A 25,361-nucleotide genomic window follows, 5' to 3' on the forward strand; every position below is an offset into this window, starting at 1 on the left:
TATTATCACTGTCTCCAAAGGAAGGAACAATTTATGGGAGAACTCACTTCAGAGCTCCTCCCTACCTCCCTTAAGACCCCATGCCCTAAAGTTGGTTGGTTGGTTTTTGTTAAAGTAAACCAAATTAGAGCTTTGTCTGTACGTTTTCTATTGATTGATTGATTGAGAAAGAGTCTCTCTCTGTCTCCCAGACTGGAGTGCAGTGGTGCCATCCTGGCTCACTGCAACCTTCACCTCCCAGGTTCAAGTGATTCTCCTGCCTCAGCCTCCCAGGTAGCTGGTATTACAGGCGCATGCCACCATGCCCGGCTAATTTTTGTATTTTTAGTAGAGATGGGGTTTCATCATGTTGGTCAGGCTAGTCTCGAACGCCTGACCTCGTGATCCGCCCACCTCAGCCTCCCAAAGTGCTGGAATTACAGGTGTGAGACACCACACCTGGCTGTCTGTACTCTTTCTTTTTTTTTTTTTTTTTTTGAGGCGGAGTTTCGCTCTTGTTACCCAGGCTGCAGTGCAATGGCGCCATCTCAGGCTCACCGCAACCTCTGCCTCCTGGGTTCAGGCAATTCTCCTGCCTCAGCCTCCTAAGTAGCTGGGATTACAGGCACGTGCCACCATGCCCAGCTAATTTTTTGTATTTTTAGTAGAGACGGGGTTTCACCATGTTGACCAGGATGGTCTCGATCTCTTGACCTCGTGATCCACCCGCCTCGGCCTCCCAAAGTGCTGGGATTACAGGCTTGAGCCACCGCGCCCGGCTGTACTCTTTCTTTAAAAAAAACAAAACAAAGAAAACTGTACCTCTGAGAGTGTTAAATATCTGAGTCATTCACACAGTTTATATCTGAGGATGGCCAAAGATGAGTTTTGGCTTTTTCTAAACCGTCCCTGAAACTACTCCATGCCTAGGAATGGAGAAAGGGCCACTTCCTCCTCCTCCTCCTTCAAAAAGTGCTATTAGTATTACAGTGGAACTGTGTTAATTAGGCTGTCCTCCTTTTTTTCTGTAGGGAAAGTATGTTTCAAGTTCCAGATGCCTAACTTGCAAACTAAGTGGGCTCTTAAAGTTAGATTGTACAGAGGAAACTATGGATCTACTTTGATGTAAAAGTAAAATATCTAGTTGAGTTCTGATAACGCACCTGGGTTTATAATGCAAACAGTCAATACCTTGGATCCTAGGGCTTATGAACAACACTTTTTAGAATTGAGGGGCCAGGCAGGTCGGGCGCAGTGGCTCATGCCTGTAATCCCAGCATTTTGGGAGGCCGAGGAGGGTGGATTACGAGGTCAGCCTGGCCCATATGATGAAACCCCATCTCTACTAAAAATACAAAAATTAGCCAGGTGTGGTGGTGTTCACCTGTAGTCCCAGCTACTGGGGAAGCTGAGGCAGAAGAATTGCTTGAAACCTGGGAGGTGGAGGTTGCAGTGAGCTGACATCACGCCACTGCACTCCAGCCTGGGCAACAGTGTGAGACTCTGTCTCAAAAAAAAAAAAAAAAAAAAAAGAATTGGGGATCTCGGTTTGAAGAAGAAACTTAGGGAAGAAAATCTGAAAGGTCTTTCGCAGAAAACAAGTTGTTGATGTTTCTACCTCACAGACCTGAGGCTGTGAGGTAGAAATGACTAGAAAAGTGAAAAGAATTTTCTCATGAGAGATAAGTAACAGTAATTACTGGTTGCTCTTCTAAGTCCTGTGCTCCCTACCCCTGGAAGTGGGGCTACCTGGATAGGAAGGTCCATTCCCCCACTAAGATGCTGAAATTCTAAAATTGTATGAAATACTGTATCTTTGAAAAATTAACCAACTACTTTATAAGAATATAAATTTTCTAAGACTTTGCCACTGTATGCTTATTCTCTTCCTATTCTTGCAGCAGGCCTTAAACTCTACCTTGCTCTGCGTTTACTTTGACCAATTTATGTTTTTTTCTGATCTTTGAAGCTCTTCTCACTCTCCTTTATTCTTACCATTCCTCTCAGTTCCGAATGCCCTTGTCAACTTGCTCAACTGACCTGAGGCAGTGTGGGATTGGAGCATGAGCTTGGGATTTAGAGGCAGATAGCCTATGTTTGGGTTCCCTACACTACTTACTGTCTTTATTGTTATATCATTTGGAAATTACAGAAAGTCCAGTGATCAGAGGCTTAATGAAAGGACCTTTATTTTTGTGTCGGGGAGTCCCCAAGAACCATCTCCCCAGGTTTGATGATTGGCTGGGAGGACTTATGGGACTCAGCATATGGTTTTAATCATGGCTGTAATATATTGCAATGAAAGAGTACAAGAGTAAAATCAGGAAAGGAAAAAGGCACGTGGGTTGGAAGTCCAGGGTTAAGCAGGCACGGCAGAGTCACACAGGACATGCTTAATTCCTCTAGCAAGGAGTTGTGACAATACGTGTAAAATGCTGTCTACCAGGGAAGCTCATTAGAGACTCAGTTCCCAGGACTTTTATTGGGGACTGGTCACATACATACCCTCTGTTCGCCACATATCCAAATTCCAGACCCCCAAAAGGAAAACAGGAGTTCAGCGTAAACCACAGTAAGCCATTCTTAGCAGTTTAACAATTTCGAGTAGGAGCCCTCCTGAAATCTAAGTTCCCAGACACCCAGCCAGTGGCCAACCTTGAAAGCAAGCCTTTCCAAGGATAACAGTCTCAGGCCTGCCATGTTAATGCCTTTCTGCAGAATCTCCAAGACGTTTGGGGATGGGAGGGAGGTCCCAGGGTTGGTTCCATGGCTCGACGATGTGATCAGGGCACCAGTCTCTTCCACACTTTCTCTCCTTCACTCACAGTGAATTGGTTTCCATCCTCAGGCTGGTCACTTCAGGCTCACAAGACAGCAACTGTAGTAGAAAGGGAGGAACGGGACTCTCCCCATAGCTCCCTTTTTATTAGGAAAGAAAATCTTTCTGGATGTTGCCTTGCAGGTATCTCCTTAAATCTCTTGGGCTGGAGCTGTCACATGGCTTTTCTAAGCTTCAGGGGACTCTCAGAAAGCAAATATCTGGCAGAAATCCTGACAGACACGGTGCCATTACCTTGGTTGGTGTGGACTTGTCAAGATTCATTCTCTGGGGCCTGCCACATGGACACCCATCAACATTGGGGTGGTTTTGACAAAGCAGAAGAGGTGGGCTGCTGGCTGGGCAGCCAGCAACAGCTGCCCCTATTACATAGGACAAATCTTTTTTTCTGTATGAGCCTCAGCTTCCCTTTCTGTGAACTGGGCAGATTATTCCTTCTCCTTGTCCAGGAAGGTTATGAGAATAAAATGACGTAATGAAAATGAAGGTAAAATAACTACTTTAAATGTTAGCTTTCTGTCCCCACCTTCCAGAAGGTCACTAAGTCATACTCACATACCTTTGAATTTGACTTCCTTTTCTTTGGTGCTACTTCATTTCAGACCCTCACTTTATGGACTGAAGTGGAAATTGTACTCCTGTTACTTTCTGTTAACTCCTATTTTAGTTTCAGTTTTTCCCTATCTTAGTTTCAGTTTTTCCTAGCCAGTTATAAAACTATCTTTGGCCAGGCACGGTGGCTTACTGTTGTAATCCCAACACTTTGAGAGGCCAAGGCGGGTGGTTGCTTGAGCTCAGGAGTTTGAGAACACCCTGAACAACATAGTGAGACCCCCATCTCTATAAAATAATAATAATAATAATAATAATACAAAAATAAAAATAAAAGCTGTCTTTAACTTGGTGTCAGCTGATCTCTTTGGAAAATTAATAAATCGCTTCTTGTCTTTGTGGGCTTCTTCCCTGAAAATCTCGTCATGCTCTGCTTCTCACTCCCAGGCCACTCTAATAACTCTCCAGAGACAGTTCTCCCTTCATGCTGCCACATCTGCCTAATGAATAATCTTGTTTCTCTTGTTGTCTTTGATTCTCCATTTGTTTTGCCTTAGAGATGGACATTTCCTTGAGGGCAAGAACTGCTTTCTGGAATATTCAGAGTGTTCAGTAAACTCCACCCACAAAGTCATTAAAATCTAACTGAGGATTAGAAGATTATGCCAAAATACCAGTTTCTAAATGACGTTTCTCCCTTGGAATAAAAATGATGGTTTGAATTCAAAATATGTTTCTGAGGAAATGTTAAAAGGAATTTATTTCCAAAAGAACCCTCTTCTTTCAGAACTTCAGATTTCTTTCTCTGACTGCAAAGCATGGTTCTGTTCCTGGACCAAACTGGGAGTGGGGCTGCTATTTCTCGTAGCCCAATAATGAGATTCAGATGAACTGGGGAGGAAGAGAGTTTTTATTTCTGTAACCAGTTACAGGGAGAAGGCCTGAAAATTATCACCAGACCAACTCAAAATTACAAAGTTTTCTAGAGCTTATATACCTTCTAAGCTATATGTCTATGTGTTAACTGTGCATTCATCTAAAGACATAAGTGATTAACTTCTTTTAATCTGTAAGTTCTGAGGCCTGAAGACCTTCCTCTGGCCTCTCAGTAAATTTACTTAATCTAAATGGGTCCAGGTGCTGAGGTGATTACCCTTATCTTGTCTCCTGCTAAATCACGGAGGTTTGGGGAGTTTCTTCAGACCCCCAATAAATCTTGTTTAATCATGCTTTAAGGCCCAGTAAAGGCCTTCGAAAAACTCTTGGTGGGCCTTTGTTACATCCCAGCCTTTGTATAAGGACACTGGCTTTCAACATTTACCTTATCCACTCAGTCAGTACTGATAACAGTTGTGATGGAGGCCTATGTTAGTGAGACCTGGCCTCCCACAATCCCCACTGTCAATTTGCACGTGATTTCTATCATGCTTGTATGTTTTTTATCATGAGAATCATAGGGAGATGGGGCATCGTAGTCTTTCTGGGTACTTCCTGCTGAGAGGGAGTAATTACTATAGAGCACCGAAGGCAGCGCTGAAGTAGAAGAGGTCAACTTTTTCCCAGTAGCACTCTCTGTTTCATGAGCATAGAGGCGATACCTGCTGAAACATAATAGTATGCAACAGCAACACATATAAATAGGTTGCTGCTGTTTTCTTCTGAAGTTTAAGTTGTCTAGTCTTCAGTTCACAGGGCTTAAAGAAAGCACAGCTTAGGTTTCAGTGATTTCCAATTAGGAAAAATAGGGAAAAAGGAAAAATTGAAAACATTATTTTAAATACCTGTAGCCAGAAAAATTAGAATTTAATCCAAACTGTAGAAAATAATAAAAACTGAAAAACATCAAGCAAGACTAGAATTTAACAATAGGTGTATTGTAGTGTTTGAAACATAATTTTTCTCACTCCAGTTTGCCATTTATATTAAAAGACAAATCATGGTAGGACCAATTTTCTTGGCCAGGTTATTTGTATAAAGTGCAGCAAGAAAAATTATTTTTCACATAGACTTTTTTTTTTTTTTTTTTTTGAGACAGAGTTTCGCTCTTGTTACCCAGGCTGGAGTGCAATGGCGCAATCTCGGCTCACCGCAACCTCCGCCTCCTGGGTTCAGGCAATTCTCCTGCCTCAGCCTCCTGAGTAGCTGGGATTACAGGCACGCGCCACCATGCCCAGCTAATTTTTTGTATTTTTAGTAGAGACGGGGTTTCACCATGTTGACCAGGATGGTCTCGATCTCTTGACCTCGTGATCCACCCGCCTCGGCCTCCCAAAGTGCTGGGATTACAGGCTTGAGCCACCGCACCCGGCCTCACATAGACCTTTTTAATTGGCTTTCATGGAACTTTGTTCCATTGATCCTTTTTTTTTTTCCTTTTGAGACAGAGTTGTGTTCTTGTTGCCCAGGCTAGAGTGCAATAGCATGATCTCAGCTCACTGCAACTCCACCTCCTGAGGTGCTTCTCCTGCCTCAACCTCCTGAGTAGCTGGGATTACAGGCATGTGCCACCATGCCCAGCTAATTTTGTATTTTTAGTAGAGACAGGTTTTCTCCATGTTGGTCACGCTGGTCTCAAACTCCCAACCTCAGGTGATGTGCCTGCCTCCACCTCCCAAAGTGATGGGATCAGAGGTGTGAGCCACTGCACCCAGCAAGGTAAGACCTTTTTAAAGCCAAGCCCAGCCATGGATTTGTACCATCAAATACCTATGAGTTGGGTGATTTCCTCTCCTCTTGAGGTTCCAAGATAACTTGGGGTTCCTGGCCTATCAGAAAGTGACATTCTTTACTTACCACAGATGAGAAATCCTGTACAGGGACTGTGTACACCAAATATGAGGGCAGTTTTCCAAGGGCTTTCTTGGCTCCATAAGTCAAGTTTGATTCATTAAAGGAAAGCACACCATTCCAGACAAAGCCTTGGTAAAATATCTAGTTTTTCTAGTTGTGTCCGGTTACAAAAGAAAACAGATTCTTAGTGTACTTATGCAAATAACTATAATGCCATAATTAAGAATACTCACACATATTTCCAAATTCTGGAGAAAATTGGGTACAGAGAAACAAATATGCTCCAAATTTCGTTCATGGGCATATACTAAATTGTTAGCTGTCATTACCTCAAAAAAGTTTCTTTGACTCTGAAAATCAAAACAAAGGATTAGCAATATCTTAAGCAAAAAGTGAAAAAGATCACTCCAGTTTTCTATTCAGTTCATGTAGTTAATTCCTGTCCTGCTTGATGTTAATGAACATTTTAGCTCTTCAAGAGTCCTGAACATTTTTCCTCTATTTTGATGTCACAGTCTCTAAAGTTATCAGAAACCTGCATTCAAGAGCACCTGTTAGAGCTTTATAGCTGATTATAAAATCACCTTCTAAAGAGTACCAAAATGGCCAGGCACAGTGGCTCACGCCTGTAATCTCAGCACTTTGGGAGGCCGAGGCGGGCGGATCACCTGAGGTCAGGAGTTCAAGACCAGCCTGGCCAACATGGTGAAACCCTGTCTTTAAATTAAAAAAAAAAAAAACAAACAAAACTTTCTTCAGTAGTCTTTTTTTTTTTTTTTTTTTTGAGACGGAGTTTCACTTTTTTTTTTTTTTTTTTTTTGAGACAGAGTTTCGCTCTTGTTGCCCAGGCTGGAGTGCAATGGCGCGATCTCGGCTCATCGCAACCTCCGCCTCCTGGGTTCAGGCAATTCTCCTGCCTCAGCCTCCTGAGTAGCTGGGATTACAGGCACACGCCACCATGCCCAGCTAATTTTCAGTATTTTTAGTAGAGACAGGGTTTCACCAGGTTGACCAGGATGGTCTCGATCTCTCGACCTCGTGATCCACCCGCCTCGGCCTCTCAAAGTGCTGGGATTACAGGCTTGAGCCACCGCGCCCAGCACCAATAATTTTTAAAGCTAGCTTATTTATTAAAGATTTTACTGAAGTCACATAAACTTGAAAAGCATTTGACTAGTCTTCCCTTTTTTACATTAAAGTATTTAAGCACTTTTATTTTTCTGTGAGCCAACTAATTAGAACGCTTTCATATATTTTCAGTAGTGAAACATGATATACACAAGACATAAATACATAGACATTTTAGGCATGCCAATAGAGGTACATTTTGTAGATCCATAAGATCCCCTTTTTCCTGTCTTAGACTTGCAAACTTTTGATAACCTGGTTTATTACTCTGGCAGTTGTCAGCTAAATAGCCCTAAATCTGCATATTAAAGGAAACAGCTCTTAGGTGGCACAGAAAAGTCTAGATGGTGCTAGAGGGAGATTAAAGATGAATGCCAGGTCAAACGTAAAATTATAGAAATTTCTCATAAGACTGTATAAAGACACTATTTAGATATTAACTACCTATTTTTTTTTTTTTTCATTTTAATTGCATTTATTTTAGTGCTGAATTTACTCCCATGCCGTAAGTTTTTGTTTCTTCACTTTCTTCTGGGATATCTTTTTCTTCTGGCCAACCTGCTCTTCTGGTTTAGAAACAATCTGTTCCCTTTCAGTAAGGATCATCTCAGTGTAGCAGGGAGAGCTCATATACGAGTTAATCCAACCATGAGCTCTGCAGGTCCCGCAGCGCCTCTTGGGTGCTTTGTTCACTTGGGTATGCTCAATGACCAGAGAATCTACATCTACACCCTTAAGTTTAGCATTACTCTGCAGTTTTAAGCATGTGCAGCAAAAAGCCAGCACTCTTTGGGCTACCGGCCTTGTGTCCAGCCCCATTGCTTGGCCTGGGCACACCTGCCAACTCCACCATTGTAACGCCAGAATGGTACGTGCTGTTTCTGTAAAGTGACATCTTTCAGAAAAATGTGGAACACTTCACGAATGTGCATGTCATCCTTGTGCAGGGGCCATGCTAGTCTTCTCTGTATTGTTTCAGTTTTAGTATATGTGCTGCCGAAGCAAGCACAACTACCTATCTTTTAACTGGATTTTTGAGCCCTGGGCAGAGCCCACAGTGAATCCTGGGCTTTCAAAAGGGAGAATTATTATGAGGCTAGACTATGTGATGCTTTTGCAGTGCACTTAAAAACATTTTCTTTCCAAAGACATTTATAAGTGTGTAAATTACATTTTTTCTTAAAAACCCCCAAGTAGCTTCTGTTGTAATAGCTATTAATGAAGAAAACAGAATTCAGTCAACTGAGAAGAAAACCTTTTGCTCAAAAAGACAAGGTCCTAGGAGAGAAATAAACAAAAGCAAAAGCATGAAGATCTTTTAGATACAAAGATGCACACATACATATATACATCTTTGATGTTAGCTTTTAATTAAACTGACTTTCAACCACTGAGCTTTTAAAAAATATTTTTTCTTCCCAGAGGCCTCTCAGCAGGAATGGACCCAATACCTTTCATTTTCAAGTTTATATGGTATCAAAAGGAGTAAGACAGATACACAAACAAGTGGATACACATTTTGGACAACACAAGGGGGAGTGCACTCAGACAAAACACTCAAAACCTGATCTCAACCAAAATGCAAAGTGGGTGTATGATCCAGCTCTATTGCTTTCCTTGGCGGTACCAGACAAATGGCTTAACAAGCCCAGATAGGAAAACAGTAGGCTCCTGGCCTACAATCCAGTTAACTCCCCCATCCGCTCCTGATCTCTGTTCTTGCCCCGGGGTGAAAGGGACGTGTACTTTTGTGCATGGGCCAGCCTTCAGGAGGGTCCCCAGGAAAAATCTCACTGCCAGCTGCTGGTATCCTCCTGAAGACTGTCTTGTTATAAGCCACTAGGCACTAAACGCGGCACCACCCCAGTCTCTCCTGGCTGTTTTGCTAAATTTTGTTCCTGGACCAAACTGAGGCTGGGGCTGCTATTTCTTGTGGCCCAATAATGAGATGCAGATCAACTGGGGAGGAAGAGAATTTTTATTTCTGTAACCAGTTGCAGGGAGAAGGCCTGGAAATTATCACCAGACCAACTTAAAATTACAAAGTTTTCTAGAGCTTATATACCTTCTGAGCTATATGTCTATGTGTTAAGTGTGCATGCATCTAAAGACATAAGTGACTGACTTATTTTTACCTATAAGTAAGGTCTGAGTCCTGAAGACCTTCCTCTGGAGCCTCAGTAAATTTACTAATCTAAATGGGTCCAGGTGCTGAGGTGATTACTCTTACCTTGTCTCCTGCTAAACCATGGAGGTTTGGGGAGTTCCTTCAGACTTCCAATAAACTTGTTTGTGGAGGCCTGGGGAGTCTCTTCAGACCCCCAATAAATCTTGTTTAGTCATGCTTTAAGGTTCAGGGAAGGCCTAGGGAAAACTCTTGGTGGGCATTTGTTACATCCCAGCCTTTGTATAAGGACACTGGCTTTTAACATTTACCTTAACCACTCAGTCAGTACTGAAACAGTTGTGATGAAGGCCTACGTTAGTGAGACCTGGCCTGCCACGGTTTTACAAAGTAGGGTGGCTGTCTACCCATTTTATCATACCACTCTGTACAAGTAGAGTAGTCGTAACTAAAGAGAAAGGAGTGATTCCCCTCAAGCTCAGCATTTGTTCTGTCACTCCCCATTCATCCATTCAACAAGTACATACTGGTCATCCACTGGGGATACAGTGGTGAATCAGACAGCCTGGGTCCCTGCCCTCATGAAACTAAGCATGAGCTTTCAGTCTGGCTGAGAAGACATTCACCAAGCAATTGGTAGAGTGTTTTGAAGATGGTTGATCCGGCAGCAGTCTTCAAAACACAGAATATACGGAGGAAACACATCTCTGGACATCCATCCTAGTCAAGGAAATATTTCCTAAGGAGAAGTGGTATTTAAGTAGAGACCCACAGCATGTGGTGAGTTAGCCAGATAGAGGGCGGCCAAAAATATTTCAAACCAAGGAGGCCTCCTTGGAGGTACTAAAGAATTTCCATGTGATCATATGAATACAGCTAGTGCTCGACTTACGTCCACGATTGGTTCCGACAGACCAGTCGTAACACGATTTGGTCGTAAGTTGAGTAGGCTATATGTACAGTACTGTGAAATGATGTTATAAAAATCTTTAAGTCAGGCCGGGTGCGGTAGCTCAAGCCTGTAATCCCAGCACTTTGGGAGGCTGAGGCGGGTGGATCACGAGGTCAAGAGATCGAGACCAGCCTGATCAACATGGTGAAACCCCGTCTCTACTAAAAATACAAAAAATTAGCTGGGCATGGTGGCGTATGCCTGTAATCCCAGCTACGCAGGAGGCTGAGGCAGGAGAATTGCCTGAACCCAGGAGGCGGAGGTTGCGGTGAGCCGAGATCGTGCCATAGCACTCCAGCCTGGGTTAACAAGAGCGAAACTCCGTCTCAAAAAAAAAAAAAAATCTTTAAGTCATATTTTATCATAATTTTCTTTCATTATTGTTATATATCATAATTTTCTTTGTTCATTTTATGCCATTTGTATCATCTCTACACCATTTTGTTTCTTATTTTTACATTTGTCGAGTGTGATAACTTCGTATCATGTGCGATCACATTCACTTTCTTTCCTCCTTCGTACTGCTTAATTACCTTCATTTTCGTGTCGAGATCGATGGCCTTTCTTTCCTTCTTGGCAGGCTGAGGCATAGACAAAGACAATTTCCTCTTGGTAGACATCTTGGGAGGGGTTTGATGAAAAATATCCAAGACAAAACACAAATTGCTGTACCGAGTCTGGGATAACAGTTGAAATGGTGCACGCGGAGATGGTAGTGCTGCCGGAAGCTGGTCCGCACTGTCCTACGCCCAGCTGGGCAACGTTTGTGCTGCCAGACGCGGAGCACTCGTGGCTAGCGATTGTGGTCGTAAAGTCGAATGGTCGTGAGTTGCATAGGTCGTAAGTCGATTAATGCCTGTATAGACTAGGAGGAAGGAGAATGATGAAAACTAGACCAGAGATAAGTACCAAATAGCTTCCTGTGGTATATCCTAGGGATGTTTTGATGGGATTGACAGATAAACACTACCAGACATAACGGGAGGAAGTAAACTGTTAAAGGGAAGGTGGTGAAAGGGTCATTCAGATGGAGAGATGATATTACTGGCTTCCAGACATCTATACAGCCTGCTGGTTTCCTGGAAGTGATACCACACACAGAGTGAGGATGGAATCTGGTGTGCAGATCTCCCTTTGCCATTCTTATGGGACCTTCTCTACCTGCCTGCCCCTTCAACAGGTGTAAGTAAAAGAGGCAAGATTGCACTAATGTGCCAGAGATTTCTCATGAGAAGAGGATGTCAGTTGCTTGGAAGCATCCCCCAGTAGGTCCAGCTTCAAGACCTGCCTCAAGTCTCTTTCAGCAGCCTGGATTCTGTAGGATGTGGACTTTGAAATGATATAGCCCTTATAGTGCAATAGAACTTTGACACATACCTTTTTTCAGGTCTTCTAGAAAGCTAATTTTGTGGCTTTGTTTTATAAAAAATGGAAGTTTTGTGGATTCCACTTTTAATCTTGTTCTACGTATTTGCTCATTATTATTAAGAATGATTTCTAGGCCAGGCTTGGTGGCTCACGCCTGTTAATCCCAGCACTTTGGGAAGCTGCAACAGGTGGATCACTTGAGGTCAGGAGTTCAAGACCAGCCTGGCCAACATGGCAAAAGCCTATCTGTACTAAAAATACAAAAATTGCCGGGCGCGGTGGCTCAAGCCTGTAATCCCAGCACTTTGGGAGGCCGAGGCGGGTGGATCACGAGGTCAAGAGATCGAGACCATCCTGGTCAGCATGGTGAAACCCTGTCTCTACTAAAGGTGCAAAAAATTAGCTGGGCATGGTGGCGCGTGCCTGTAATCCCAGCTACTCGGGAGGCTGAGGCCAGAGAATTGCCTGAACCCAGGAGGCGGAGGTTGCGGTGAGCCGAGATCGCGCCATTGCACTCCAGCCTGGGTAACAAGAGCGAAACTCCGTCTCAAAAAAAAAAAAAAAAAAAACAAAAAAACAAAAAAAAAAATACAAAAATTAGCCAGATATGGTGGCAGGCGCCTGTAATCCCAGCTACTCAGGAGGCTGAGGCACAAGAATCACTTGAATCTAGGAGGCAGAGGTTGCAGTGAACTGAGATCTGTGATCATGCCACTACATTCCAGCCTAGGTAACAGAGCGAGACTTCATGTCAAAAGAAAGAAAGATAGATTTCTGTTTCCATTAGGGCTTGCCAAGATTTCTATTTATTTTTTAAAATTCCTCCAGATTTATCATGGGACATGTTAATCTGGGAAAGGAGGGGCATTTTTTCTTTGAACAGGAGGGGAAGAGGAGAAAATAAAGATGGCGTATATGAGATCTAGAAAGGAAGGAACGTGTAAAGAAAGGAACCTTGTTCTTATTGGGAAAATAGGTGGGCAGATTATTTACTGAGATAAATTAGAACCAGAGACTTGAGAAGAGCAAGAAAAGTTTGAAGCAGCTACTGGGAGGAGTATGCTAAGGGTATTTGAAAGACATGAGTGAGGCCAGGCATGGTTGCTCACGCATGTAATCCCAACACTTTGGGAGGCCAGGGTGGGCAGATCCCCTGAGGTCAGGAGTTCGAGACCCAGCTGGCCAACATGGTGAAACCCTGTCTGTACTAAAAATACAAAAATTAGCCAGGTGTGGTGGCAGGCGCCTGTAATCCCAGCTACTCAGGAGACTGAGGCAGGAGAATTGCTTGAACCCGGGAGGTGAAGGTTGCAGTGAGCCGAGATTGCGCCATTGCGTTCCAGCTTGGTGACAGAGCGAAACTCTTTCTCAAAAAAAATAAAAAACCAAAGAGATGAATGAAAGGCCCAGTAGGGTTGGCCAGTCCACCAAGAAGGTGGTGCTTTTCAACACTGTCAGTGCTTCTTATTCCTTGTTTCGGGTCCTTATGAAAAAGGAACATGCCATAATGCTTTAGATTCTCATGAGATCTCTTTAAGGGAAAAATCTCAAACATAATAACCACAGATTATTTTGTGTATATGTGGTTTTATTTTTTCTTTCTTTTCTTTACAGACTATCTATTTAACTTTGCATCTGCCGCCACAAAAAAGATAACTGAATCAGTTGCTGAAACAGCACAAACAATAAAGAAATCCGTAGAAGAAGGAAAAATAGATGACATCATTGACAAGGTACATTCAATTATCTTTTGGGAGTAGAAATGTATGAAATTCGTTGTTTCCTCTTGATTGTTTCTTCTTCTTATGAACATTTTTTAACCTGAGTAGAATATCATATTCTGATAAAAATGTTAATTGTTAAGATTCTTGATTTTTTCTCTCTTTGTGTAACAAGTAAGTATAATATAAATTACAGTACTTTATTGAAATAACTGGTTTTCATTTTAATATATTACAAGCAATACATTGATACTTCGGGGTTATACTAAACTTTTCATGTTTTGTGCGGTTTTTTTTTTTGTTTTTTGGGTTTTTTTGTTTTTTGGTTTTTGGGTTTTTTTTTGAGACATACTCTGTCACCCAGGCTGGAGTGTAGTAGTGCGATCTCAGCTCACTGCAACCTCTGCCTGCTGGGTTCATGCAGCTCTCCTGCCTAAGCCTCCCAGGTTGCTGGGATTACAGGTGTGCGCCACCACGCCTAGCTAATTTTTGTATTTTTAGTAGAGATGGGTTTCACCATGTTGGCCAAGCTGATCTCGAACTCCTGGCCTCAAGTGATCCACCTGTCTTGCTCCTACAAAGTGCTGGGATTACAGGCATGAGCCACCGTGCCTGGCCAACTTTTCATGTTATGAGTTTAACTTTATAACTGTTTGAGGATATATTTATGGCTTTGCATCATCTGACTAAGGTCTTAGCTCATTAGGAACAACCCTTTTAAGACTCTAAGGAGTGAGTTTGTTTTTTTGCAGTGGGACTATAGCATTTTGTTTATGTTGGTAAATATTTGAACTGAGGAAGTTATCAATTAAACCTTAGATATATTGCTATTTAATTTGACTATGTATTTTTTTAACAGACAATTATAGGAGATTTTCAGAAGGAACAGAAAAAATTTGTTGAAGAACAACATACAAAGAAGTCAGGTATGGTATAGGTTTGTCTTAATTAACCTGCCAAGTTTTTTTGAGCACCTGTTAATGTGCTAGATACCACACTGTGGCTCTGAGAACACAAACATGCATATGCAATGGCCCCATCCTTTGGGAAGGGCAAAGACTAGTGAGGGAGACAAACCCATAAACTTCCATGATTTAAAGGAAGGGAGTAGATTGTTTTTGGGTGAGGCCTGCCAGTGCCGGCCTCTCTGGAGAGCTGGCTGCGAAAGAGGCAAGTGAGCTTTCAGTTCTGACTTTTTTTTTTCCCCTGAGGCAGAATCTTGCTCTGTCTCCCAGGTTGGAGTGCAGTGGCATGATCTCTGCTTAAGGCAACCTCTGCCTTCTGGGTTCAAGCAATTCTACCTTAGCCTCCCGAATAGCTGGGATTATAGGCACAAGCCACCACGCCCAGCTATTTTTTATTTTTCTTTTTTTATTTTTAGTAGAGACGGAGTTTTACCATGTTTGCCAGGCTGGTCTCAAACTCCTGACCTCGTGATCCACGAGCCTCGGCCTCCCAAAGTGCTGGGATTACAGGTGTGAGCCACTGAGCCTGGCCTCAGTTCTGACCTTCTACCACATGCCTGTAATCCCAGCTACTTGGGAGACTGAGACAGGAGAATCGCTTGAACCTGGGAGGCAGAGATTTTGGTGAGCTGAGATTGCAGTATTGCACTCCAGCCTGGGCAACAAGAGCAAGATTCCATCTCAAAAAAAAAAAAAAATTAGCCAGGTGGGTGTGGTGGTGCACACCTATAGTCCCATCTACTTGGGAGGTTGAGGTAGGAGGATTGCTTGAGCTTAGAAGTTTGAGGCTGAAGTGAGTTATAATCATGCCACCGTACTCCAGCCTGGGCTACACAGTGAGACCCTGTCTCAAAAAAAAGTAGTAGAAAACAATTCCGTTCAAGTTGTGCCACAGTTAATACCATGGTGAGTTTCCATCAGGCATACTTGCACCTAGGTAAACTCAACAGCATGAAGCAACTGTTTTAGACAAGTGAGGTGTACAAGCTAGCATCAGTTAGTGATTATTCGGAAGCAGCAAAAGTGATCCTGGCTTGGGAACTCACTGTAGGAGCTGATGCCTCTGAGATAGGAACTGTGAGGCATAGGGGTGGAAGCTTTGGCGGCAACTTCAGTTTTGAGGTGCATTAGACATCCCAGAGACGGGAACATGTAGAAAGACAGGAAAGGGAACACAAGTGCTTTATCTGGGGAAAATTTCCTTCCTTTTCTTCACTTTATAATCACAGTAACTATGAAGTACTTACTGTTACCTCCGTTTTCCAGATAAGGAAACTGGCCTAGAGAGAAGATGACTAAAAAGCATCCTTGGGGTAATTTCAGAGGAACTGGGGGTGGGGAGCATCTCCTCATACCAGTATCTTGGGCCTTAGGAGGGCCTCATCTGAACATAAATAGCACCAGGAGAGACTACCCAAGGTGAAGAGAATTGGATTGGAGACTCAAGTGTGCGAGAAAAAATGTTTTGGGGCTTTACCCTAATTTTTTCTTTAAAGTATGCAAATATGTTTAGATTATGTTTTCATTAATAGAATTTGGGTTATAATTGCCACCATTCCCTGGCTTGGGACAAGCCAAAGAATGAAGCATGTGCCCATCTGCCCATCCATCCCTGTGTCCATCCACACATACACATAACTTTTCTTTCAGTGGGCTTGTGATAGGATATGTCTTCCCTCTGACTCGGAGAATAATAGTAAAGGGATTATTTCTGCCAAAATATTCCAAGACAGCAAAGCATTCGCTCTCCCAAGGGCCTGCCTTAATTGCCACTTTAGTTTTCAAATCATTCTCTCTCTCTCTTTTTTTTTTTTTTTTTTGAAACGGAGTCTCTCTCTGTCATCCAGGCTGGAGTACAGTGGCCTTCTCAGCTCACTGCAACCTCTGCCTCCCAGGTTCAAGTGATTCTCCTGCCTCAGCCTCCCGAGTAGCTGGGATCAAATCATTCTCTTTTAAAGGATTTGCTGGGTAACCAGCTTTGTGTTTCCTTCAGGCATAGGTGCCCTAACTGCCAGGTCTTCCTTATTGTTTGCTTTGTGGTGATGCAGGACACTCTCCCATGTCACTTTACTTTGACTTCGTGACGCACCATGTGTTTTGCAAGATTTGCCTTTTTACTTTGTGTTGCAAGACCAGTGGGGCTAGAATCTAGTGTTAAGGCATCAGGGGCGATTGAGTGGCTTATGAATTAGTCCACACTTTGTGACTCCTGCTTTCCATCCTAATCTTGCCTCTGGGGGCTGCAGAATGAGGCTATTAAGGGCTCCCTGCCTCTCTGTCTTCTGTGCAGATTTCCCAGATCTGCAGCATTCACTCTGCCCTCTCCCTGCTCCACGCTGCTCACGTGGGAGAGATCCTCAGAGGAGCTTGCTGCTGTTTTTGTTTCCACTCTGAACACCCCCACCCCCATCCACCACTAACCTCCTCTTCCTTGTCCAAGATTGGGCTCCTGGATCACCAGAAAATCTTGTAGGTCTTACCTCTCGAGAAGGTTGTCATTTGTCACCTGCACTTACAGTGCTGAATTCTAATCACCTCCATCTTGTGAGTCCCAGAAAACGTGGGCTAGATCTTGGCATTCCCAGCATTTAGTTGCTGACGGCTCACTGAGGATTTGATTCCAGCCCTTTTGTTTAGTGCCTCCCACTTGTCCATTTCTTTTTCTTTCTTTCTTTTTTTTTTTTTTTTTGAGACAGAGTCTCGCTCTGTTGCCAGGTGCCAGGCCTGAGTACAGTGGCGCAATCTCGGCTCACTGCAACCTCCGCCTCCCGGGTTCAAGCAGTTCTCCTACTTCAGCCTCCCGAGTAGCTGGGATTACAGATGTGCAGCTAATTACACATTATCTGTAATCTGGGATTACAGATGTGCAGCACCATGCCCAGCTAATTTTTTTATTTTAGTAGAGACGAGGTTTCACTATGTTGGCCAGGTTGGTCTCGATCTCTTGACCTCGTCATCCGCCCGCCTCAGCCTCACAAAGTGCTGGGATTACAGGCGTGAGCCATCGCACCCAGCCCCACTTGTCCATTTCTTTCATTTTTTTTTTTAGCTCCTGAAAACCCTCTTCTTATTCCTAATCACCTGTCTTACAACATCACCTTTTGTCATGAATCAAATACAGTAACTTTCTTTTTTAATTCTAGAAAAAGCTTACTCATTTTTCTTTCTTTCTTTTTTTTTTTTTTTTTTTTGAGACGGAGTTTTGCTCTTGTTACCCAGGCTGGAGTGCAATGGCACGATCTCGGCTCACCGCAACCTCCGCCTCCTGGGTTCAGGCAATTCTTCTGCCTCAGCCTCCTGAGTAGCTGGGATTACAGGCACGTGCCACCATGCCCAGCTAATTTTTTTGTATTTTTAGTAGAGACGGGGTTTCACCATGTTGACCAGGATGGTCTCGATCTCTCGACCTCGTGATCCACCCGCCTCGGCCTCCCAAAGTGCTGGATTACAGGCTTGAGCCACCGCGCCCGGCTTTTTTTTTTTTTTTTTAAGATGGGGTTTCACCATGATGGCCAGGCTGGTCTTGAACTCCTGACCTCAGGTGATCCACTCGCCTCGGCCTCCCAAAGTGCTAGGATTACAGGCTTGAGCCACCACGCCCGGCCTAAAAATCTTTTTATTTGGAAAAAATTTCGACTTACAGAAGAGTCGTAAGAGTAAAAAGAATAAGCCGGGCGCAGTGGCTCAAGCCCGTAATCCCAGCACTTTGGGAGGCCGAGGCGGGTGGATCACGAGGTCAAGAGATCGAGACCATCCTGGTCCAAGGTAAAACCCCGTCTCTCTAAAAATACAAAAATTAGCTGGGCATGGTGGTGCGTGCCTGTAATCCCAGCTACTCAGGAGGCTGAGACAGGAGAATTGCCCAAACCCAGGAGGTGGAGGTTGCGGTGAGCCAAGATCGCGCCATTGCACTCCAGCCTGGGTAACAAGAGCGAAACTCTGTCTCAAAAAAAAAAAAAAAAAAAAGAATAAAAAGAATACAGAGAACAACCATATACCAGTACCTAGATTACTCTAGTTTTATTCTGTTTGCCTTATCCTTCTCGTCTTCTCTTCAGCTCTTAATGTCTGTGTGTGCCCTTTTTTTAATTTTGCTTTTCTTTTCTTTTCTTTTTTTTCTTTTTTCTTTTCTTTTTTTTTTTTTTGAGATGGAGTTTCGCTCTTGTTACCCAGGCTGGAGTGCAATGGCACGATCTTCGCTCACCGCAACCTCCGCCTCCTGGATTCAAGCAATTCTCCTGCCTCAGCCTCCTGAGTAGCTGGGATTACAGGCTCGTGCCACCATGCCCAGCTAATTTTTTGTATTTTTAGTAGAGACGGGGTTTCACCATGTTGACCAGGATGGTCTCGATCTCTCGACCTCGTGATCCGCCCGCCTCAGCCTCCCAAAGTGCTGGAATTACAGGCTTGAGCCACCGCCCCCGGCTGCTTTTCTTTTTTTTTGAGACGGAGTTTCGCTGTTGTTTCCCAGGCTGGAATATAATGGTGCTATCTCGGCTCACCACAACCTCTACCTCCTGGGTTGAAGTGATTTTCCTGCCTCAACCTCCCGAGTAGCTGGGATTACAGAAGCATCCCACCACCCTCAGCTAATTTTTGTATTTTTAGTAGCGACAGGGCTTCGCCATGTGGCCAGGCTGGTCTTGAACTTCTGACTTCAGGTGATCTGCCTGCCTCAGCCTCCCAAAGTGCTGGGATTACAGGCATGAGCTGCCACACCCAGTCGACCTTTTCTTGTTGTGTACACAAATGTTCAGTACGCATTTGCTAAGAATTAGAGATATTCTCTTTTATAATTGTAGTATAGTTATGGCATTAGGAAATTTCACATTGATGCAATACTTTACTGTTCATCAGTTAATTTTGTTAGTTGACCTAATAATGTCCTTTATAACATTTTTCCCCTCAGTATAGGATCGAGTTGAGGATTAGGTATTGTATTCTTTGTCATCTCTCTTAGCCTTCTTTAATCTGGAACATTCCAACAACCTTTCTTTGTCTTTTATGATGTTAATATTTTTGAAGAATACTGCTCTTCATTTTTTTTTTTTTTTTTTTTGAGACAAAGTTTCGCTCTTGTTACCCAGGCTGGAGTACAATGGCACAATCTCGGCTCACCGCAACCTCCGCCTCCTGGGTTCAGGCAATTCTCCTGCCTCAGCCTCCTGAGTAGCTGGGATTATAGGCAAGCGCCACCGTGCCCAGCTAATTTTTTGTATTTTTAGTAGAGACGAGGTTTCACGATGTTGACCAGGATGGTCTCGATCTCTTGACCTCGTGATCCACCCGCCTCGGCCTCCCAAAGTGCTGGGATTACAGGCTTGAGCCACCACGCCCGGCCCTAGCTCTTCATTTTTTAATAGATTCTTCCTCATTCAGGCTTTAGCTGATATTTTCTCATGACTAGATTCAGATTATGCATTTTTGGCCAGAATATTACATAGGTGATGATGTGTCCTTCCCCAGATATCATATCTGGAGGCCCACGATATTCATCTCTCCCTCATTGGTGATGTTGATTTTGATCACCTGATTAAGGTGTGGTCCAGTTTCTCTACTGTATCATTTAAGTAGAGTGTTTTTGTTTTTTGGTTTTTGTTTTTGGAGACATGGTCTCACTCTGTCACCCAGGCTGAAATGCAGTGGCGCAATCACAGCTCACTACAGCCTCAACTCCTGGGTTCAGGTGATCCTCCCACCTCAACCTCCCAAGTAACTGGGACTGCAGGCATGAGCCACAATGTCTGGCTAACTTTTATATTTTTTTTGTAGAGACAGGGTTTCATCATGTTACCCAAGCTGCTCTCTAACTCCTGGGCTCAAGCAATCTATCCACCTCAGCCTCCCAAAATGCTGTGATTACAGGTGTGAGCCACCATGCTGGCCTCAAGTAGAGTTATTTTTTTACCAAATGCATATATGCATAAAACTCATAATAATAAGTCTGGGCCGGGCGCGGTGGCTCACACCTGTAATCCCAGCACTTTGGGAGGCCGAGGCGGGTGGATCACGAGGTCGAGAGATCGAGACCATCCTGGTCAACATGGTGAAACACCGTCTCTACTAAAAATACAAAAAATTAGCTGGGCATGGTGGCGCATGCCTGTAGTCCCAGCTACTCGGGAGGCTGAGGCAGGAGAATTGCCTGAATCCAGGAGGTGGAGGTTGCGGTGAGCCGAGATCGCGCCATTGCACTCCAGCCTGGGTAACAAGAGCGAAACTCCATCTCAAAAAAAATAAAAATAAAAAAATAATAATAAGTCTGGTTATTAGGGTTAATGTTTATATTTGGAACTTATTGGTAAATTGCTATTTCTAGTGGTCATGCAGAAAATTCCATGCTTTGAAATCATAAATTGCAGCGTAACCATCGTGACCTATTTTTTTCTCTTTTTTTCTTTGCCATTAAAAACTATAGAAGCAGCTGTGCCCCCATGGGTTGACACTAACGATGAAGAAACAATTCAACAACAAATTTTGGCCTTATCAGCTGTAAGTATCTTGTGGTACCCCAGATAGATTTTTTTTTTTTTTTTTTGAGACAGAGTCTTGCTCTATCACCCAGGATGGAGTGCAGTGGTGCAATCTCAGCTCACTGCAACCTCTGCCTCCCAGGTTCAAGAAATTCTCCTGCCTCAGCCTCCCAAATAGCTGGGATTACAGGCGTGTACCACCACACCCGGCTAATTTTTGTGTTTTTAGTAGAGACAGGGTTTCACCGTTTTGGCCAGGCTGGTCTCGAGCTCCTGACCTTAAGCAATCCACCCACCTCGGTCCCTCAAAGTGTTGGGATTACAGGGGTGAGCTACTATACCCAGCCAAAATTTTTAATTTAATGTTTTTTTTGTTTTGTTTTGTTTTTGTTTTAAGAGAAATAGTCTCAACTGGGTACAGTGGCTCACACCTATAATCCCAGCAGTTTGCAAGGCCAAGGCAGGCGGAACACTTGAGGTTACGAGTTTGAGACCAGCCTGGCCAACAGGGTGAAACCCTGTCTCCACTAAATATACAAAAATTAGTCAGGCATGGTAGGGCATGCCTGTAATCCCAGCTACTTGGGTGGCTGAGGCAGGAGAATTGCTTGAACCCAGGGAGCAGAGGTTGCAGTGAGCTGAGTTTGCACCACTGCACTCCAGCTTGGATGACAGAGCAAGACTCCATCCCAAAACAAAAATAAAATTAAAAAAAAAAAAACAACATTGTTATGTATTAATTGCATTTTGTGGAATGCCCTGTGGTTTATTTTCTTTTTTTTTATCAAAGGACAAGAGGAATTTCCTTCGTGACCCACCAGCTGGCGTGCAATTTAATTTCGACTTTGATCAGATGTACCCCGTGGCCCTGGTCATGCTCCAGGAAGACGAGCTGCTGAGCAGGATGAGATTCGCCCTCGTTCCTAAACTGTAAGCAGGGTGTTCTCCAGCATTTCCTCGTTTATGCTTTCGGAATCACCACGTAACCATGGAAGGGGCCCGAAGGGTCTCTGTTCATAAAAGCAGGCCCTGCGGACCTTCAACAGCTCACCTGGGCAGGGCACCCTAGAACCAAAACCAAGGGCTGACTTGGCAGGAAATACAGAGTGGAGATGAAGTGGGCTTTTCTACCCTAGTTACAAGGTAGAACACATTTCCCTGCAGAAACCACAAACATGCTGCATCACCCTGAATCACATTCAGGTCTCTGAGGCTCATCAGGATCCTTTTTCCAAGCTGACTGCATTTTCCATTCAGGCTCTGCCCTCCCTCAGCAGTGTTCCTGCTCTCTTTCCCAAGGCTTTTCCTCCGAAGGCCCGTCTGGGCTCCAGAAGTCCCGGTTTGTCCTGTAGGCTCCGGCGCATGCACAATGCATTCCGGGAGCCTTCCCTGGTGGTGCGGCCCGCAGGGGCTGCTTTCCCCGCTGCTGCCTCCCTTGGGTATTCTGTCTCAAGCTCTTCCGTGCCTCTTCTAGTCCAGTGCCTTGTATTGAAGCTGTCGCATATTTGAAGTCTGCATTCTTTCTGATTCAGTTCCCTTTATCTTAACCTTGTCATATGGGTGCCATGTTTTACTGTTCTCTGAGGACATGAGTTACATTTCTCTTGAAAGACTCCCTTTCACCGGGCACAGTGTCTCAAGCCTGTAATCCCAGCACTTTGGGAGGCTGAGGCGGGTGGATCACGAGGTCAAGAGATGGAGACCATCCTGGTCAACATGGTGAAACCCCGTCTCTACTAAAAATACAAAAAATTAGCTGGGCATGGTGGCGCGTGCCTGCAATCCCAGCTACTCAGGAGGCTGAGGCAAGAGAATTGCTTGAACCCAGGAGGCGGAGGTTGCGGTGAGCCGAGATCGCGCCATTGCACTCCAGCCTGGGTAACAAGAGCGAAACTCCATCTCAAAAAAAAAAAAAAAAGAAAGACTCCCTTTCTCAGCCGGGTGTGGTGGCCAACGCCTGTAATCTCAACACTTGGGGAGGCTGAGGTGGGAGGATTGTGTGAGGATGAGTTCGAGACCAACCTGGGCAACATAGTAAGACCACCATCTTAACAAAAAAATAAAAAATTAGCCAGGCATGGTGGTGCACACCTGTAGTCCCAGCTACTCAGGAAGCTGAGGTGGGAGGATCACCTGAGCCTAAGAGGTCGATGCTGCAGTGAGCCATGATCACGCCACTGGCCTTCCAGCCTGGGCAACAGTGTGAGACCCTGTCTCAAATAAAAGAAAGACTCCTTTTTCTATGCTGTTTCCTCAGGACTCTTGTGTTTGTTTGGGGTTCTGTCTTTTATGTGACGGGCTTTCCTTACCTGTCCCTTCGCATTAATAGTGCCATACTGAAAGGGTGCATGGCCGCTGAATGTGGGGACAGGCCTTTTGGCCTGGAGAGGCTCAGGAGCTGTGGGAAGGTAGCTTGCCCCCAGAGGACTCCTCAGCCTTGTGCATAGCTGCAGGCGGGACAATGGGAAGAGCCAGTGATAGGTAGAGTGTCCTTTGACCCCTGTGGCTTCACTTTGGTATCACACCCCTAGTCTCAACTGTACCACCTGTCCCTGAGTATAGAGCAGCTTGGCTGCTCTATACAAAGAACGGAAGAAGAAAGAGGGAGGGAGGGAGGGAGGAAGGGAAGGAAGGAGGAAAGGAAGGAAAAAGAAAGAAAGATGCTTGCTGAAGTATTTACAATTAAAAGAATATGATTTCGACTGGCGCAGTGGCTCACGCCTGTAATCCCAGCACTTTGGGAGGCCGAGGCAGGTGGATCACGGTCAGGAGATCGAGACCATCCTGGCTAACATGGTGAAACCCCGTCTCTACTAAAAATACAAAAAATTAGCCAGGCGTGGTGACCCATGCCTGTAGTCACAGCTAATTGGGAGGCTGAGCCAGAAGAATCGCTTGAACCCAGAAAGTGGATGTTGCAGTGAGCCGAGATCGTGCCACTGCACTCCAGCCTGGGCAACAGAGTGAGACTCCGTCTCAAAAAAAAAAAAAAAAGAATGTGATTTCTTGCATTTGCCTTAAAATATTCCAGCCCATTCCTAAAGAAAAGCATGTGTGCAGGGAAGGAAAGGATAGACAGAATGCAGCTGACGAAATGCTGATACTCATGGTAGGTAGGTCATGGGTACATGGGGTTCATTATTCTAGTCTCTCCACTTCTGTTTTGTTGAAAATTTCCATAACAAAACAAAAGCAAGCTGTCACACACAAATATATGGCTTCTGGACTTTTCCTCCCTGACACACAGAAGCACAACTTTGCTCCTTTGAGACATTTTTTTCTGAACAGTCACCATCATTAACTAGGAACACTTCAGAAAACAAAACTCTTGCTCTGGATTTCAAACTGCATATTAGTAGCTTTACCCTTCCCCGTGGCAGTCTGACCCTGTTACCGAGATGGGGTCCTGCTGGTACATCACAAGCACCCTCTGAGGCCCTCATTCTGATGAGAGTAGGGAAATCACAAATCCTTTCCTGTCTTGGCCTTGGCCTGTGACATTTGCCCAGTGTTTCCCAGAGGGTTTTCACAGGATACAATGCCTTAAAATACTCCAAGAAAACAAATAGATAAATGTTTGAGAGTTATAATGCTCAATGAATTGTTTTCGTTTTTGTTTGTTTGTTTGTTTGTTTGTTTGTTTTGAGATGGAGTTTCGCTCTTGTTACCCAGGCTGGAGTGCAATGGCACGATCTTCGCTCACTGCAACCTCCTCCTCCTGGGTTCAGGCAATTCTTCTGCCTCAGCCTCCTGAGTAGCTGGGATTACAGGCACGCACCACCATGCCCAGCTAATTTTTGTATTTTAGTAGAGACGGGGTTTCACTATGTTGACCAGGATGGCCTTGATCTCTTGACCTCGTGATCCACCCGCCTCGGCCTCCCAAAGTGCTGGGATTACAGGCTTGAGCCATCGCTCCTGGCCTGTTTTCGTTTTAAGACAGGTCTCTCTCTGTTGCCCAGGCAGGAATACAGTGGCGTGATCATGGCTCACTGCAACCTCAACCTCCCAGGCTCAAGCAATTCTCCCACCTCAGCCTCCCTATGAGTAGCTGGGATTACAGGCACACACCACCACACTCAGCTAATTTTTTATTTCTTATAGAATTAGGGTCTCACTCTGTTGCCCAAGCTGGTCTCAAAGTCCCAAGCTCAAGTGATCCTTCTGCCTCAGCCTCCCAAAGTGCTGGGATTACAGGTGTGAGCCACTACGGTGCCCAGCCTGGATTTCTTTACCAAAGGACTTCTCAGAACCTTTAGTAGTTCTCTGTATTGTGACTCTTCCCCAGATGGTGACATAGACTATTTCTGCAATGTGCCTCTATGACCACACCTCTCATATCAAAAAGGAGAGACTCTGGAAAACAAAGTAGTCCACGTGTTTGTTTTTATTACTTAAGACAGCAGGCCGGGCGCAGGGGCTCACACCTATAATCACAGTACTTTGGGAGGCCGAAGTGGGTGTATCAC

General features: G+C 44.3%; 1 protein-coding gene and 1 non-coding gene across 2 annotated transcripts in view; one reads left to right on the forward strand and one right to left on the reverse strand.

Moving 5' to 3' along the window:
* The window catches only part of SYAP1 (synapse associated protein 1), a 43,880-nt gene that overhangs the window by 5,399 nt on the left and 13,120 nt on the right, over window positions 1–25,361 (forward strand). Inside the window, exons 2-5 of the mRNA XM_039475412.2 lie at window positions 13,348–13,466; window positions 14,314–14,380; window positions 20,838–20,911; window positions 21,683–21,822. Of these exons, the coding sequence (XP_039331346.1) occupies window positions 13,348–13,466; window positions 14,314–14,380; window positions 20,838–20,911; window positions 21,683–21,822 (400 nt within the window). The remainder of the gene's footprint in view (window positions 1–13,347; window positions 13,467–14,313; window positions 14,381–20,837; window positions 20,912–21,682; window positions 21,823–25,361) is intronic.
* LOC120366645 (U6 spliceosomal RNA) lies at window positions 8,191–8,297 on the reverse strand. Its single transcript, XR_005581231.1, has one exon. It is a non-coding gene; the product is annotated as a U6 spliceosomal RNA (small nuclear RNA).

The sequence above is a fragment of the Saimiri boliviensis genome, chromosome X (genome assembly GCF_048565385.1).
Source record: "Saimiri boliviensis isolate mSaiBol1 chromosome X, mSaiBol1.pri, whole genome shotgun sequence".
Classification (NCBI taxonomy): domain Eukaryota; kingdom Metazoa; phylum Chordata; class Mammalia; order Primates; family Cebidae; genus Saimiri; species Saimiri boliviensis.